This window comes from Chelmon rostratus, chromosome 7, assembly GCF_017976325.1.
Source record: "Chelmon rostratus isolate fCheRos1 chromosome 7, fCheRos1.pri, whole genome shotgun sequence".
NCBI classification, from domain to species: Eukaryota; Metazoa; Chordata; class Actinopteri; order Chaetodontiformes; family Chaetodontidae; genus Chelmon; species Chelmon rostratus.
In genome coordinates, this window is record NC_055664.1 from 11,799,612 (window position 1) to 11,816,158 (window position 16,547).

The window sequence follows — 16,547 nt, forward strand, 5'->3', positions numbered from 1 at the left end:
GCGCCATACCCAGCGAAGGGGAAGAAAGAGACAGAAACGGACAAACTTTGGTGCCACGAATGCGTCCGTGTGTTGATGTGCGCTCGTGCCATCTGTGCACATAGATGCACAAACTTGTTTGTGTGTCTTGGCGGTGTTTTGCACCCACATTGCTGGCCTCTCCCAGTGGAAAACACGCGAAGACATGAGCGAAAGAGGTTATGTGAGGGATACTGTGCGCACTAGCTCCGCGCTCTGTCATCTCCAGCTGCCCGCCCGAGACTTTTGTCTTTGTTAAATGTTGTGTGACAATGAGATTTTCCAAAGTGCCATCTAGATAAAGAAGTGGATAGAGAGAGAGGGTGAGGGGGAGGAGGGGGAGGCTCCGGCAAGAGCCGAGATGGTCTGGTCATAGTCCAGCGGCCCTTCATCACTGCTGCAGCCCCAGATATATCTCCTCTCTGTCTCTGAAGCACTGACGCACACACCTTCATCACTCTGTCTTTCTCTCTCTCGCCCTCGCAAACTCACACACATCTAACAACTGCACCCAATCTCAATACACACACACACACACACACGCACACACAAACACACCTCCATTCCATCACCGCAGCACTAGATCCTCAATCGATCCTCGCCGCACCCCAGCCCCCAGCAGACACCTGCAGGTGATTGATCCCCAAATCAGTCCCTCACAACCTCACTGCCGTAAAAACCATAACAACCCATCATAAAAGCTGATTTATCTTCACCTCGCCCTGGGCCTCACAGTTAGAATATTAACCCAAAAGTGTATGACACCAGAATGATTGGTTTGAAATTGAATAAACCTTGGGAGTATTGACGCACATGTCTGATGGTTCATATCAAGTCTGACTACTGAAATGTGCCAAGTGAGATTGCTTTATCTCAGGAACGGGCCTGCTGCAGACATACACACATATATGGAGAACTTTTGTATGCAGACGCCTGTGTGCAGCAGGGATGGAGGAACTTTCAGCATCATTGCTTCTCAACTTTTAGCAGAATCATGTTGAGATGAAATCATGTTGAAATAGACAGATGCATTATCATGTACACGTTCTGATTAAAAGCTGTTAAAAAAGTTCTGCTTTTACATATATGAGTGTTTTGCTTCATGGAATGCAGAACTGCGAAACACAGCTCATTGCTTTGAGCGTCAGTTTGCACATATTTGCCCTCAAATTTTATATGCAATTTTGTATGCATTTTAAATATTGTGATTCAACATGCATCAATATAGGAAAATATCCAATATTTGTGCATTTTGTAACAATGTTTTTAACCTGTCACCTAGCTGTAGCACGCACAACTAGTAAAATATGATACAATTAAAATACTGAACAGTTCTTTTTCAAATATTAGTAAAAAAAAGAAAAACATATACAATACGGTCATAAATTCATAATGAAGTCACCATAGGAATGTCTTCTTTTTTGTTTTTGTTTTGTTGTTCAGTGTTTTTGTGTTTTCGTGTGTGTCTGTTCATTATTCCATGTGTGTGTTCCTGTAGGAAATAGTGCCCAAGCCGCATTTTAATGAGAGCGTTGGTCTGAAAGCCAGAAGCATGGTGTACTGGCAGCAGCATCAGCATGTGCCCTGTACTCAGCAGTGCAACAAGCTCCCGGGTTAAATATAATCCCAGCCTAACTCAGGGGCCTCTTTGATGCTACTGAAAGCCAGTGAAGCCTTTAATGGGAGCCACTCCGTGTCCCTGTGTTATGTGTGAGCTGCTCAACCTTCCTTCATTTTAGGGTTGTTGCAACTGATTTGTTGTTTTCAGAGTTTATTCTGACTTTAATCATGCCCACATACGCTGATCTGACCTGTGCTGGGTAGCAAATTCCAGTGTGTGTTTGTGTGTGTGAGTGTGAGCGAGTGGGGGGGGGGGGGGTTGTGTGTGTGTGTGTGTGTGTGCATGACGGACAGACTCAACGCACTTCCACAATCTGCTTACGCTTTGCACTTACTCAAGAACATTTTCTCACTTTCTCACATTGCAGTTTTGACCACTTGTAAATGTTGGATAAGAAATGCCCATTAGTCCCACTTGTCATGTATCTCTGTTTTCTCTCCTCAGTGCAACAATATAAGCCTTTCTCTTTGCTTTGCAAAAAAAAAGGGAAACACTCAATAAAAGTAAATACACTAAAGGGTCTGTGTATCTGTGAGCCGTCAACTGTCGGGTGTCTGTTTCTCCACCTGCCTTGCCATCGGGTGAATGGTCTTTTTCACCAAATTCATTGCAGTGTTTTCAGTTGGATCAAGCTTAATTATGAATAAAACACTATGAAAGAGAGTTGCAGCTATCCACTCTTTACCCCCGGTTTCATCCTGCATTAATATGATATCAGTTGCAGATTCTGTTTTTTCTAAGGTGGCTGTATGACATTTAGCCAACATGGCAGCATTGTCTCCAGTCACACTGAACGTGTACTACATCTGTCTGATATCTGCCAGCATTAAAATATTAGCCTTCCAATTGGACACGGTATATGAAAAGCAGATTGTGGTAGTGCTGCAGCAGAGCCCTGGCTTTAAACGTGAGAAGAGAGCTCAATAAATGTAATGAATGTGTGACACTTGAACATCTGAAGTGCCGTGTTCAGTTCCACACCGCTTTACCTCTTGTACATAAAAAGCTCTTTTAAAGATGATATCTATGAGCGTTTTAGAGCCGATTTGTTCACCCTGCGGCGACCGGCAACATGCTCTAATTACCTCCCCCCTTTCTGCGCTGGGCTGGAGTGGGGTGGAGTGGGTTGTTTAAGTTTCCACTCTGTCCCATGCGTATAGGAGCTGTGTGCCCTCTGAATTTATGCTTGAAAAAACGTGACCTTTGACTCTTGTGCGGCTTTATCGCACCCCATAGCCCACATACAGTGTGGCCCTGTGTGCTGAGGCTCTGCGGAGGAAGTGTCTGTGATTATCACAGCCTGTACTACTTTCTGTACATCGCTGCCACCCCACCCCACCCCCCATCCTCACCTCTCTCCCCTCCCTCCGCCCTCTCAAAGACCCCCAAAGCCACATTCCAGGCACTGCTCCTCTCAACAACAGCGCACATCAGGTTGCTTAAAAGCAATTATCCTTAAATCGACTGCTGAACATTGCATAATAACCACTCTCCGTTTTTACATTCACCCCCTCCTCATGATGGCCAACTCATTTTTTAATAGTAGGTCGCACTGCCCCTTGCCCCTTTTAAACCAATGAGCGTGTCTTGTCAGAGCCCCTGGTCAGGTTGTGTCATTCCTGCTGTCAGTGTTGATTTTAGCACAAGAAACAATATATCCCATTCGCACTGCAGCACTGTTAAATCTCACATTTATTCTAATTAAACAGTGCAGATATTAATGTATTTATTGGCCTCTGCTTGTGCACCTTTTAATTCTGCAGCACAGATCACCTCACCGATTTAGGAACTTTGTGGAGATTCTGTTATTTTTAATATCTTCGTGCATAAATCATTTGAGTGTGTTTCTCTCCTTATTGGTCTGCAGCTTAGCTTAATAAGTGCATTTTAACAATGAAAAAGAAGTCTGGCTTTTGTAAGAGGCCTCTCTCAAACCCTCCTCCCCTGAACTGGTAAACGAGATGAGATCATTTATGTCTTCTCATAAATCCTCTCCATCCAGCATCATGTCCTGTGATGGCTCTGCCTTGTTCCAATATTGACACTTGCCTCTATAAAAGTGATGACACAAATATGTCTGCCATCGTGGACTATTTCACCCAAATCTATAAGAAGACCTTGTTTTTAGGTTAATCAAATACAGGATTTGTTAATATAGACATGCATATGGGCTGTGGCCGACCTGTCACTGCAGGCGACCTGTCAAAGACAGGAACAGACAGTGCCAAAACAAAATTACCGGCTGCTAATTCAGCAAACACGCGGGGCCCGTTCCTCTCAGGCCGCAGAAATCATCCCTCACTCTTTCTCTCTCTGTCGGAATGCCTGGCTGACCCCCGGCAAATGAAAATAATCCAAAGTAATTAGAAGTGAGCTGGTCTGGTCCTGAGAGCCCCCGGGCGGCCGGGTAAACATGGCGGAGGGGACGGGAGGGGCCAGTGGCGGGCGGGGTGGGGGGAGGAGGGGGTGGAGGGTGGCGCTGACCTTGTCCACATAAAGCAGTGATTTATGAAGTGCAGGGCACAGCAGCAGGGCTTCTGTCTTCTCCCGCAGAACCAAATTACTGAGGTGGAGATTAACACGCCGCTCACAACGGGTCTACTTCCAGACCCAAGGAAATTTTTTATTTACATTTTCCTCTTTCATTTCCGCTGCTCTGTTTTAATTGTAATTGGGCTATATGGACACCAGCTCCATCCTTTAATGTAGGGACTTCAAGCTGCACAGGCGGTGCATTGTGCGCTAATCTTGGCTGAGGGATGTGTTAATTAAAGAAAAAAGTTGCAGAGTGTTGCGCAAACTGTCGGCTAACCGTTCGTTTGAGCTTTAAATGTGTTTCTCCCACTTGATTGAATCGCCCCACACATTAAGAGCAAAATAGGTGTTTGTGTGTGTGTACACAGAGTCATGATGGAGGCTTAATGCAGCTTTTCGCCAGTGTCAATGGGAGGTCTCGCCGTGAATGGTAGAACTATTTCATGTGGATTTGGCTGCGATATTTTCTTTCTCTCCTCTCTTTCTTTCTTCTCTTTTTTTAACTTCTTTTCCGCTCTCCTGGAGGATGTGCTGGAATGCACCGCGCAGGCCTACACACTGTTTTCCATGTGGCCCCTCGGCTGCGGCGGCGCAGGCTCTGCAGCTCGCTGGCTGGAGTCAGTTTGCAACCCACACGGGAATCCCCCCTCTTCCCCGGCGCTGTCCCATCTGACTTCACACAAATCCAAATCACTTTTTTCATATATATATACAAAAAAATTGCTGCAAAGTTATTCAAAGGATTAAAAAAGGGAACGAGCCAGTGTTACACCCATGAAGCTGAGCTGATCAAGTAAAATATGAAGCTATTTGATCATAAAATTCCCCTGCATTCATTTATGAATTGTTTTTTTTTTTCGTGACTGAACTCCTAAAACAAACAAGAAAGCCGCAAGCAAAATAAGCACGAGCCCGTTTAAGCGATTGAGCCCCCCTCCTTTCAAGAATTTCACACACTTTAAAGCCCGAGCACTAAACATTACGCGGATGCTGCATGTTTTAAGAGTCCTTTAAATAGGTATGAAATGCTGTGTGGTATGATATAGTCGGAACTAACATCCCCTGAAGCATGCATGTGTTTGCTTGGTAATTTGTTGATAAACAGCTTTTCCGCACCGGCGTTTAGCAGCTATGTCAGAATCATTATGACAAAGGCATGGCGTAATTCAGATAAAACACATCTATTTCATCTCAGCACATCAGAATAGTGTTTGCGGCGGATTGGTGAAATAAATAGAAATTAGAGCCGCGCCTCGCAAATCACTCTGGTGGTTTATTAACAAATGAACAAGTGTTTTAAAGTCGCCCCCGTCGGTCTTTTCAGTGGGGATTCAGGAGCTTTATAGCCGTTCGTTCAGGTGATTACACACCCAAGCCCGTGCAGCTGAATCTTTCATGTCCCATCGAGCAATTTGACGCCTTAATGTGGATGTTTGGTGCTGCGCTTCACGCGCAAAAGAAATGACCCCCGTCTTATAATAAGTCAAAAAGGGGCTGGTTGATAGAGCAGACTGTTACAAACTGAGATATAAGCAGCAGTGCTTTGAACATGAGGTGAAATTCACGGCTCAGAAATAAAGGCCAACACGTGATCCATAAAGGAAAGTTGGATTGTTTTTTTTTTCTTTTTTTTTTTTGCTGTCGAGCTCAATTTACTCAAAATGTGCCAAAAAAATGTGTCCTAAAAGTTAGAAAACGGCATATCCCGCTTACATTTCTGCAACTAAAATGGTCCAGATGTCTCACCGGTGTCATAAATAGACAATCTAATCACCTAATTATATGTCACACATGCGCGCAGTTTTGGCGTATTTTACGGAATATATGCTGATTTAAAGAAAATGAAGGTGAAGGTGCGAAAAGCTCACTTCTCAGCAACGAGTATCAACTATCACATTGTCTTATAAGTGTTCAAATATCCATTGAGAACTGTTTTTCAAAGTTCACTTCAGTTGAGCACGCCATCTCCTGACAGGGGGAAGAAGTGCAACATCCACGCGCCTTGCCAGGCTTAGGGGGTCCTGTTACTGTTAACCCAATTTACCCCCGGTGATACCACAAAACCCCGCTTGTTTATCCTCCTTTTTCAGACATTTCCTCCTTTTCAGAAACGCGCTCAGGCCCCTTCTCTCTATCAGGATCCTCGATCAGTCCCGGGGAGGCCGCGAAGCAATCACTTTCCCAGATTACTTGTATTTAATACACAATGCATCATAAAACAAATCCCTCATCCTGACAGGAAGAAAATAGAACAGCTCATTCGACTTGAGCTTTCCCAATTTATGGCTAAATTAAAAAGGGTTCCAACAATGGACAAGTCGAGGAGAGGCAGGAAATCAATGACCGGGCGGACCGGGGTCTCTCCTCGGTTCTCAAGGAGCGCTAGACGGTGGGAATCGGTGGCGGGGTCCTGCCTTATTTACACATGATTTTTTCCTGTCCTTCCTGCACATTTGCTCCGCGATTTCGTAAAACAATAGGCATTATCTGGGATGGAAGGTCAATGTCACAGTGTGAGGCGTTATCCATCATCATCTGCTCTCATCAGCCAAAGCCCTGTCCTCTGCAGCTTTATGAGCTGCCTAATAAACTCCGCTCACTGACAACCAGGACGTTTCTTTATTATTCTCTACCCTTGCCCGTTCCTCGGTTCGTGCTTTAAAAACTTTAACATCTGGATGAAACACTGAAGAGATAAAAAAAAAAACGAATGCAGCCATTTTCTGCCTTCTTTCGTTGCTGTAAAGCAGGTGCACAGAGGCCAGAGCGTAAACGCTCGAGGATAAAACTACTTGTTTTTAATTTCATGATTGATTCAACCGACTTGAGCTCTTGCTCTTTTTCTTTGACCGAAACTCGTTTTATGATCATTTAAAAAAATCACTCATACTCGGCTTATTCTGTGTGTGCGCGCGTAATGGTGAAGGGGGAGATTTGGGGAGGAGAGCGCACAAGTAGATCCAGTGTTAGCACCTAACAACCTTACAGCGTGTTACGTTCAAGTCAGGGGAGAGCAGGTGATTAGGTCAGTGTTTCCCAAATTGTGGCACAGAGACTTCCAGTGGTCCTTACGGAGTTTCCTGGAGGTCCCCAGGAGGAACACTTGAGCCTAGTTGTTACATTACTGCCCCAGCGCAAGCACAGAATTAGAAAACTGTTTTCATTATAGTTCTCGCCTTTCTTATTGTTGTTACTCTCGCATCCGAACATGAATGCTGCTCAAAACTAAATCCTAACCTCGAGGTGTTTAACAGAGGAGTTCGGATCTTCAGGTTAATAATGTCGTAAAATGGTCCATGAAGCAGCGCGGTGTGTTGTGGAAAAGTTTGCTTACACGTGGATAATGATCCGCGCTTTGATGCTCATGTCGGTTCATTAAAGTGCGCTGCCTGTGTGCGCAGTTCATCCCTTTAGAGAAGCCCCATCCCGACCTCTCCCTGACCCCGCTCACCCTCTCCAACCCCGGGCCCCTGTCACTTTAAAATTTACTGCGGAGAGGAGCCGCTTCCGACCGGGGACGGGGGCGAAGACGGTCCCGTGTTTTGAGTCGCTTCTTTCTGGGATGGACGCGCCGGGTCCGTCTGCGTGAGACAGCGCGTAAAAGAGAAGCATCACACGAACCGTCCGGGACGCGCAAAGTAAGGGGGCGATGCTTGAAGCCAACACCCCCACCACCACCACCACCACCACCTCCACCCCTTGAATCTCTCTGCTATCATATAGACGACACATCCCGAGTGGCTGAGGAGGGGGGAGAGGAAGAGAAAAATGAAAAGTTGAATGGCTACTAGAGGACACCTGGGTGCGTCAGGACAGGACAGGAGGGGTGACAAGAGAGGAGCGGACGAGCCAGGCGAAGCGCGCACAGTGAAAAGTTGGGAGCAAGTTGATGCACCGGAGGTGGTTTTAGTTCCGAGCCGCGATGTCTGTAGGACAGTGAGGGCAGACTGACTGACCGAGTGCGCGGTATCTGTGAGACAACATAGTGAGAGGATTTACTTTTACCGACGGCGCGGCGTCTGGCGGACAGTCGCACCGGCGAGGAGTCGACTCGTCCTGCGGCTCTGAGACCTGAAGAGACGCGGAAAAAAACAACAGAGCGCTGAGTGCCAAAAATCTGGACAGCGCGCCGCAACAAAGACAATTTGTAGTTTTATTGTTTATCTGACGGCCGAGTTTTGATCGTTTACAGTTTTTTTTAAAATCCGGAGTTTTCACCACTTTTCCTCAGTTAGCGCCGCGGTTCTTATCCCAGGAGGTTTTAAGTGTGGCGCGGCCGTGCAAGAGAGTTTCAACGGTAAGACAAATCAGAACAAAACGTGCATTTTTTATTGAACGCTTTGCATTCAGGGTAAAATAAATAAAACAAATGCGCTGGCTCATTCTGCTGTAAAGTGGCCTGAGTTTGACGCTTAAATTCATAAAAGGCTGGAGAGTATTTTTGCAGGATGAATGGGCAGAGTGTTAGTCCAGACAAAGGGCTCTATGCAAGCTAAATATTTATTCAGGGGCAGGTTGTACAAAGGCAGAAAGACAGATTTCTGACCCCGAGACAGACAGAGAGGGAGGGAGAGTCCGTTTTACATCCGTCGGCTTTTTCTTCATAACGCTTATCACTCGCGGTTTCCTGCAATTGATTTGTTTCCCAGTAAAGTTTACAGCTGCTGCATAATAAATATTAACACATTAAAACGACGTTATTACAATTCGTTGAGAGAATTACGCTGTAAATGTTTTGCAGTTAAGCGGCAGAAGTTCAGCGATCTTACGATTTGCATGATAATTCCCTTCGTTGTGTTTATTGTTATTTTGCTCTTTAGAGCTTGCGGAGTGTTGATGTTGTGCAGGAGAGTAAAACAATTGTTTTCTTCGTCTATTGTCATGATTATTTTAACCATCACTGCCGTTGTCAGAATATTATTTAGCTTTTAATATCGTTTAAATTCCCATTTATAAAAAGCAGACAGTTAAAATCAGTGTATTTAGTGAATTTATTCGATGAAACTACATTTTCAGAAACGAATTCAAACGTCAGCTGAAGTCGGTTTAAATCCACAATAATAAAGTATCTTATTTTAAAATTCGTTTCTATCAACAACATAACAGCAGATTGATCAGCTAGAATTTGCAGTCTTGTTTTATTAATTTTTTTTCTATCTTATAATTTCATTGATTTATATTTCGAGTCTTGTATGGGAACTGATTTATTGTTGTTGAAAAACATTGTAATGTAATTTACATTTTTTTATTTACTGCAGTGGAAATGACATAATTCCTTGAGAGCTCCCTCAAGGATGAAAAATAAATGCCATACATATATAATTCATTTTGTTTCGTTTTATTATAGTTATTGCCATTATCCTGTGGTTATAAAAATAAAACATTAATTTTCCTTCTAAATTATTGAAGCAATAATTACAAATATGCACACAAGCATTTTGATATTACAGCGAATTTTTTAGACCATTAGCATATGCTTTGCTTGTACTCAACCCTAATAATGTGTGTGTGTGTGTGTGTGTGTGTGTGTGTGTGTGTGTGTGTGTGTGTGTGTGTGTGTGTGTGTGTGTGTGTGTGTGTGTATTGCGCCACAGACCAGCTCCTAACATGTGGGAGGTATGTGGTTAGTCAGTGTTTGGACACAGTAACCTGGACTGATACTGATCAAAGTCTGATCTCTCTCTCTCTCTCTCTCCCCCCCCCCCCCCCCCCCCCCCCTCTCTCTCTCTCTCCCCCTCTCTCTCCCTCTCCCCCCCCCTGCAGATCTTGGACGGGTCAGGCCATGTAAAATTCTGCGTGGATGCCAGCAAGCCAGATATCGGGAGCTGGCTGAAGCACATCCAGTTTGCCCCTGCGGCCAAGCAGCATAACCTGACAGCGTGCCAGATAGATGATCAGGTACGTGGAGACACAACCTCAGCAAAGTACAAGACGAACACGATCTGAAGAAATGAGAAAAAAAAAACGTGTGGATGACTTGATTTTGAACTCCCAGATGGTGATGTGTCCTCTGAATCTTGCCGTCTGGCTGGATGAATCAAGTGCAACTCACGCACATTCAGATCTTTGAAACTGCCTTTTTTTTTAAACACAGCTCCGATGCCAGAAGGCTTCCCTGTATTTTCCGATGGCTGTCCTGTCTGCATGCTGTTGTGTTAAAAGGTGTTATTGTGATCCAAGTCAGATAGTCCCACGAGCGGCTGGCCCACCCTGCCTTCAGTTCACACACACACACAGCTCTCCCCCACGCCGCACCGCAGAGACTCCTCGCTATCTGTGTGTGTTTTCTTTCTCTAATTGTGCTCTGGCTTCTGCCGTGCGAGGACCACAGGGCAGGATCAGAGGCGGCCCGCCGAGATGATAGTTCCGCACACTTCCCGGTCACGCTTGCGATGTAAACTCTTAGATATGCCAGGAATGTCGCAGTCCTTTTGCTGCTCACCTGGCTGTGCAGAGAGGTGCGTGCTACACACATGGGGGCCTGTTCACCTCAGTAATCCCGTGGCCAGACACCCCTCCTACACAGACACACGCAGCAAGGCAGCAAGACAAGAGGCTAAACTCTGTGTGACATGAGTACGGAGCATACCGAAGCTTGACCCGAATAAAATACATAATCTAGCCTGAGTTTTTTCAGCACTTCTCACTGGTGGTTCATTCGTACTTGTTGAGTGTCACCTGTAGAAATATTAGAAAAAAAATCCTGACATTAGAGTATTTAATAACTCAAACCAAATGCTTTTCACACAGATGAAAGTCTGATATGATTGGCCCTGGAATAATAGCTTTAAAGCGAACAAGCCTCCTGCTCTTCCCTCACACGCCTGCGTCATTCTCACCCTTCCTGCGCTCTCAGCTAAAGAGGGAAGAGGTTGAGAGAGCGCAGAGCCGGCACTCTTCTCATGAGCAGAACGGGAAAGAAGAAGAGCAGAGGCTTTCCAAAAGCACTTGCCCCGCTCTCCTTTAAAAGAGAAAGAGGGACAAACAAGCAGAGAGAGCTTTCCCCCGAGCTGCCCTCTCCGCGAGGTGTGACTCGCTGTCAACACCGTGGTTCTGCTCGGGTGGCTGTGTAAGGCTCCGACAGGTCACGGACATGGCTATGATGAGGTGATTGTTAAGTATTACACACTGTCACAACACAGCACAATGTGCCGTCTTTAAGCCTTCCGGCCAACATTGGTGTTTTTGAAAACACACTGTAGCGTCTCACAATGCCTGTCTGTATGTTTAAAATGAATAGACTAAAGGGGGGTGGTCTTGTAAAGCTGCTGTCAGTTTTTGGGAGAGTGTCTGTGTGCGTGTGTTTGCGTGTGTGTGCATGTGTTTCTGAGGGCTTTTTGTCTCCATGTGTGCACAGACTTTTATGTGCATTGACATGTTGTGAGTGTGTGAAGTGTTTTATATTGTGCCTGTTGAGTGTGTGCACACACCTGTAACTGCTTGTGTTTCTGCATACATGCATGTGTGTGCGAGAGTGTGTGTTGGTGCACGCTCTGCAGGACTGTGAATTGTTCATTGCGGTTCAGATGACTCCCCATGCTCCTCATTCCGAGCTGGAAACATTAAAACGCACACTACCTGATTCCAACAGGTCTCACTGCCACAGAGAAGTGCTGAGTCTCAACCCAGCCTGAAACCACTTATTACACACTCGCCACACAACGGGTACCATCACCAGATTTCCACTGAAGGGCTACCCAGTGCTTACGTTACTTGTCCTTCCCACCGTACCAAAATGAAAGGAATCTTCCCACCATCAGCAGAGACGACTGTTGTATTTTAAAATGTCTTACAAGCACAGCAATGTCCAGGTGCGCTAGTCGTCATTTGGTCCTGGTTCTTTTCGAGCACCAATTTAGTCCTGCCAGCATGAGAGTTAAACTGGCCTCCCTCCTCTTATTCCTGACCCAGTTCTGTTTATCATAAAACTTTATGACCAATCTCAGGAGGGTGAGGGAGCGAGAGAGGAATGAAGGAGTGAGGAGAGAGAGAGAGGGAAAAAAGCCTGTTTTGTCTTAGTGGAGAAACCGTTCGGGATCCCATTTCTCCTTTTCCTCTCTCTCACAATTCATTTATTTCTAGTGAGCAATGCCACACTGGCGTGAAAGCATCTGCAGCCAAGCAGATTCTGCAAATATTTACAAAAAGTACATCAGACCTTATTTGTAATATTAGAAGAAGATGGTACTTTTATTAATCCTTCTCAGGGAAATTAGCTTTTTGAGACATTGAGTCAATTTTACTGTCATTGCAAAATTTATAGACTATAATGATAGAGTACAATAATCCTCTCTATAATTAGAATTTCTCACATACCCCACATTTAATGAAAAAGGAAAAAAATAACGGTCTTTTCAGAGTGACTTAAATGTGTCACTGTGGATGTGCAGCTGTTTAGTTTCAATAGGACTCAAGTTCAAGATTACAATTGTTTTTCTAGACTAGAATGAGCTGCACATTGAGTATTTTTGCTCATTTTGCTCACAAAGACAGCCTTTATTTTTAATGGCTGTTCTGCTTTACTGCTTTATGTATTTGACACTGCAGAGTGGAGAGCAACAGGAAACAATGGAGAGGAAGGAGATGGCAGGTGTCACAGTTTGTGAGTCACACTGAAATCTGTGATTAATTCAACTTGCTATGACTCGCATAGGTTTGAATTCAGTCTTACTCAAACAAAAACAGCCGTCTGAAGATATCAGATTTTTTTTTTCAATTAAAAACTTTTTATTCAGGGAAAGAAATTAATTATGAAGACTTGTGGCTACGCTAATTTGTAATTAGATCTTGTAACCTCGGCCTGCTACCCACTGTTTGTGTTCAACATTACCCTTTCAACCATCCGTGCCACATCGCTCCAGCTCTCTAGATATCCTCATTTGTTTGCCGGTGCGCTGAGCAACACGGCCCGAGCGCTACTCGCATAGATCCTTCCACGATCGGCGTGTTTTGTCGTTAAGATAATTAGGGCAATTAGTGCTTGAAAACCCTCCGCTGCGCTCCTCACTCTGCTGATTCAATTGAAAGGAAAATGGATTAAAAGTGTAATTAGCATCATCCAACGAGGCCCTGAAGAGCCTTTCATAAGACAGTGCAGGGGGATATGAGCGTTAATCTCATTCGCTCTATTGATTCTCACTCAGTATTGAGCAGGATGAAGTGGCTGAGGGTCATATTAGCAAAACACTGACAGTCGTTCATTATGTAAATAAACTGGAGGTGAAATCATGAAGTGATTGCAGTGCACTGAGATAAGTGCTCGAAGCTTATTCAGTTATGAGAAATCATTGTATAACAGATTACACATGTGAAAACTGTAAATCCAACCCTGATCTTCTGCACAGAACGCTTCTTATTGAGGCCTCAGAAGACTAAAACACCTAAAAAGTCATTCTGGAGACGCAGAGTCTCCACCTGACATTGATGATTTGTCGCTCAGGAGATGCCAGAGGGTTTCTGCCTCGACATAAGGTCACTTTCCCACAGCTGACTCAGTCGAACATGAGAGCGGCCCCTTGTTGGCTTCCTTACATGTTCATCCAATTTGCTGGAAGCAGCTGCACATCGTGCGCTCATGCTCTTTGTCGCTATCTAAGTCACGAAACGGTTTTGCCCGGCAGCCAAGCGATAGCGACTGCCAAACGCACTCTACATGCTGCATGACCCCGATAGCTACAGGGAGGTCGCAGCATCATGTGGACACGCTTGTTGCTGTCATGCTACTGCTGAGCAAGCACACGCAAACAGTGTAGAGGGTGTTCTTGTTACATTTGATGTTAGCTTGAGGCTTCTTTGCCTAGGTTTGTATATAACAAGCGGTCTTGTATCTTTTTAATCTTTTATAATCACTGCAGTGTAAAATCTTGGTTACGGGTTTGGGTTTTTAGATGTTAAAGTAGCTTGAGATATTAAGCGCTTATGCTGAGAGCAGACTGAGAGTTTATTGTGGCAGGACAGCGTCGGTGAATGGCATACCTGTCGAATGAGCTCTGTGTGAGCGAGGAGTCGGCCAGCAGGGTGTGACCAGGGAAAATGTGACTGTGTTTACTCTGCTAATGACTAATGGTGTCAAGGTAACAAAGTAGTCCGATTATAGTCTCTGATCCTCTCATGGTTGTAACCTTTGACAGAGAGAGAGAGATAAGTAGTGACTCAGTCAAAGAACATATACAGGGAGAAATAATGTACATATATAGAGAGAAAGAGAAAGAAAATAGTTGATCAGCAGGTCATAGACAATAAGAGTCGGTCAGTGAGGGGACTAGTTTTCTTGGCTACTGCTGCAGCCTGTGCAGAGCAGACTAAAGCCATTACATTAATGTGAAAACTTACAGACCCAGTCAAGCTCATGTGTAATGCCAAAGAAATGAAGTGAAGTTCTTCTGTGCTGTGTTGGTTTGCAGTAAGGGTCAGAAACGGCCTTGATGCTGAGGCGGCCGGCTTTCTCGGTGTGAACTCAGACACTCTGGTTATCTTATCTACAGAATGGCCTGTTGTTTTAAGCCACTGTTAAAGACTGCTGGCAGTCGGTGTGTGCGTGTGTGCTCGTCAGTGTGTTCGCGACATGCTAAGGACCCCTCGAATCAAACACTGCCTCCTCTGTTCTGGAGCGAGACCCTGTTTTGGTTGTTTGTGTGTGTTTTCACTGTTTGTCTGTGGCGGCCCTCGTGTGGGGGGGGCGGGGGCTTGAGCTGGGTGGGAATTCCCCTCGTATTCGTAATCACCCTCCTGCTCATGCTCATGTGTGCACTTAGGCCAACCCAAAACACACCTTCTCGTACAGAGGAGCAGAGCTGCAGAAATGTTTACTGATCCCTAACAGAGGGAGGTCAGAGGTCAGGCTCAGACACCTCAGCAAAGTGGATGTTTGCTGCTGCTTGGAAAAACTCACCTGGGTCTCCCTCGCTCTGTGTTTCTGACTTATCTCCTGTTATTTGTGAAACGTACTGAAATTATAGACTTATAGTTGCATTTCACCATGAACTTGCTCTCTTGTATTTATGGACAAAGTGGTTTCGACAGTGTCCATTAATTTTTATGTTCCGAGGCCTCAGTCCTCGCCCTGGTAGCTTTCCAAAGAGCCTCCCTCCTCCGTCTCGATATCAGTCTCTCAGAGCGGAATCCCTGCAGACTCCCGTGTCTGCTTGAACTGCCGTTCGATTGTCTCTAAATCACAATATTTTTGTGGCCTTACAGAGGTGACAGGACACAGGAAAGAGCGTGTCTGTTTGTGTCTGCGTACATGTACGCTCTGTGAAGTCCCATCCGTGTTCAGGCGTGCGTGTTATTGGCGTTAGAGAGGTTAGAGGCTGGTATGTCAGGGATCAAAGCTCCTGTTGGGACCCTCTCGGTTCAGCTCTTGCCATTCCTGCTTAGAAACAATGCGAGTGCTGCCCTGCTATTGCTGATCAGGCCTGAATTTCTCTACAACCAGACATCCAAGCTGCAAAAAAGAAAAGTTGGCAAACTTCTTCATGGACCTCGGCGGTTAAATTAATGCAAATGAAAAGATTTAAAACTGAAATGCTACAAAAATGAAACAAGAATATTTTTTGGAATTAAATTTGGTGGTTAATATGTAATGCATCTCTCCTGGTCTGGATAACTGTAATGACTCTGGTTAAGCCCTGTAATGGGAGTCAGACTTGTCGTGCCTGTCACCCTCCCACCAACTTTCTTGACCCGCTTAGCTTTTTTCTTAATGCCTGAATTTAAATCATACTTTCATGCTACCACAAAGCTCCATCAGTTACTGTGCACCAATCTCTCCTCTGTTATTGACATGCAAGAGCGGTGCCGCCGGCAGTCCCTGGTTTTTTACTTACTTGAACTCCCTTTTACTCCAGTGGCTCTCAGTCTAGTCAGTCTAGGAACTTCCTGTGCTTCACAGAGTCACTGTGGGGCCCAAAAAAATCTGTAGTATCATATTTAGTATTATATCATTTGCCAGAAATCAGAACAATGACACAAACAATTATAGCCGTGAATACATCATGGTCTTTATTGTGACCAAGATATTTATCACGACTCTGTGCGGAGCCTGTGTGGCTCTAGTCTCTAGTGCTCGCCAGGAATTCCGTCCATGAGCGGTGTACCTGTGACCCGTGACTTCCCAGAAGCACACCCCCCCCTCCCTGTTGCATTTCTAATAAATTCCCCCATCATCATTGTCACGTCGACACAGCAGAGGAAGGTAATATGTTAAACCTCCAAAGCATGCCAAAAATAACGCCATGTCTGATTGTTTCACAGAGAAAGGCTATTGTGTGTCCATGGGAAGCACCACAGTCCCAGGGTCTCTCAGCCGATGGTTTAAAATGACGGACCCCCTCCAAACACACACACGTTTAGCAGGGACATGGTTTGATAGTCT

The 16,547-nt window shown here is 45.1% G+C and overlaps 1 protein-coding gene across 13 annotated transcripts in view; it reads left to right on the forward strand.

Moving 5' to 3' along the window:
• The window catches only part of mecom (MDS1 and EVI1 complex locus), a 129,836-nt gene that overhangs the window by 92,580 nt on the left and 20,709 nt on the right, over window positions 1-16,547 (forward strand). For 12 of the 13 annotated variants that reach the window (XM_041940446.1, XM_041940452.1, XM_041940447.1 and 9 more), the window contains exon 3: window positions 9,938-10,072. In XM_041940446.1, the coding sequence (XP_041796380.1) occupies window positions 9,938-10,072 (135 nt within the window). Of the gene's footprint in view, window positions 1-7,716; window positions 8,472-9,937; window positions 10,073-16,547 lie in introns of those variants that run through there. The other variant, XM_041940459.1, reaches the window with a different exon arrangement.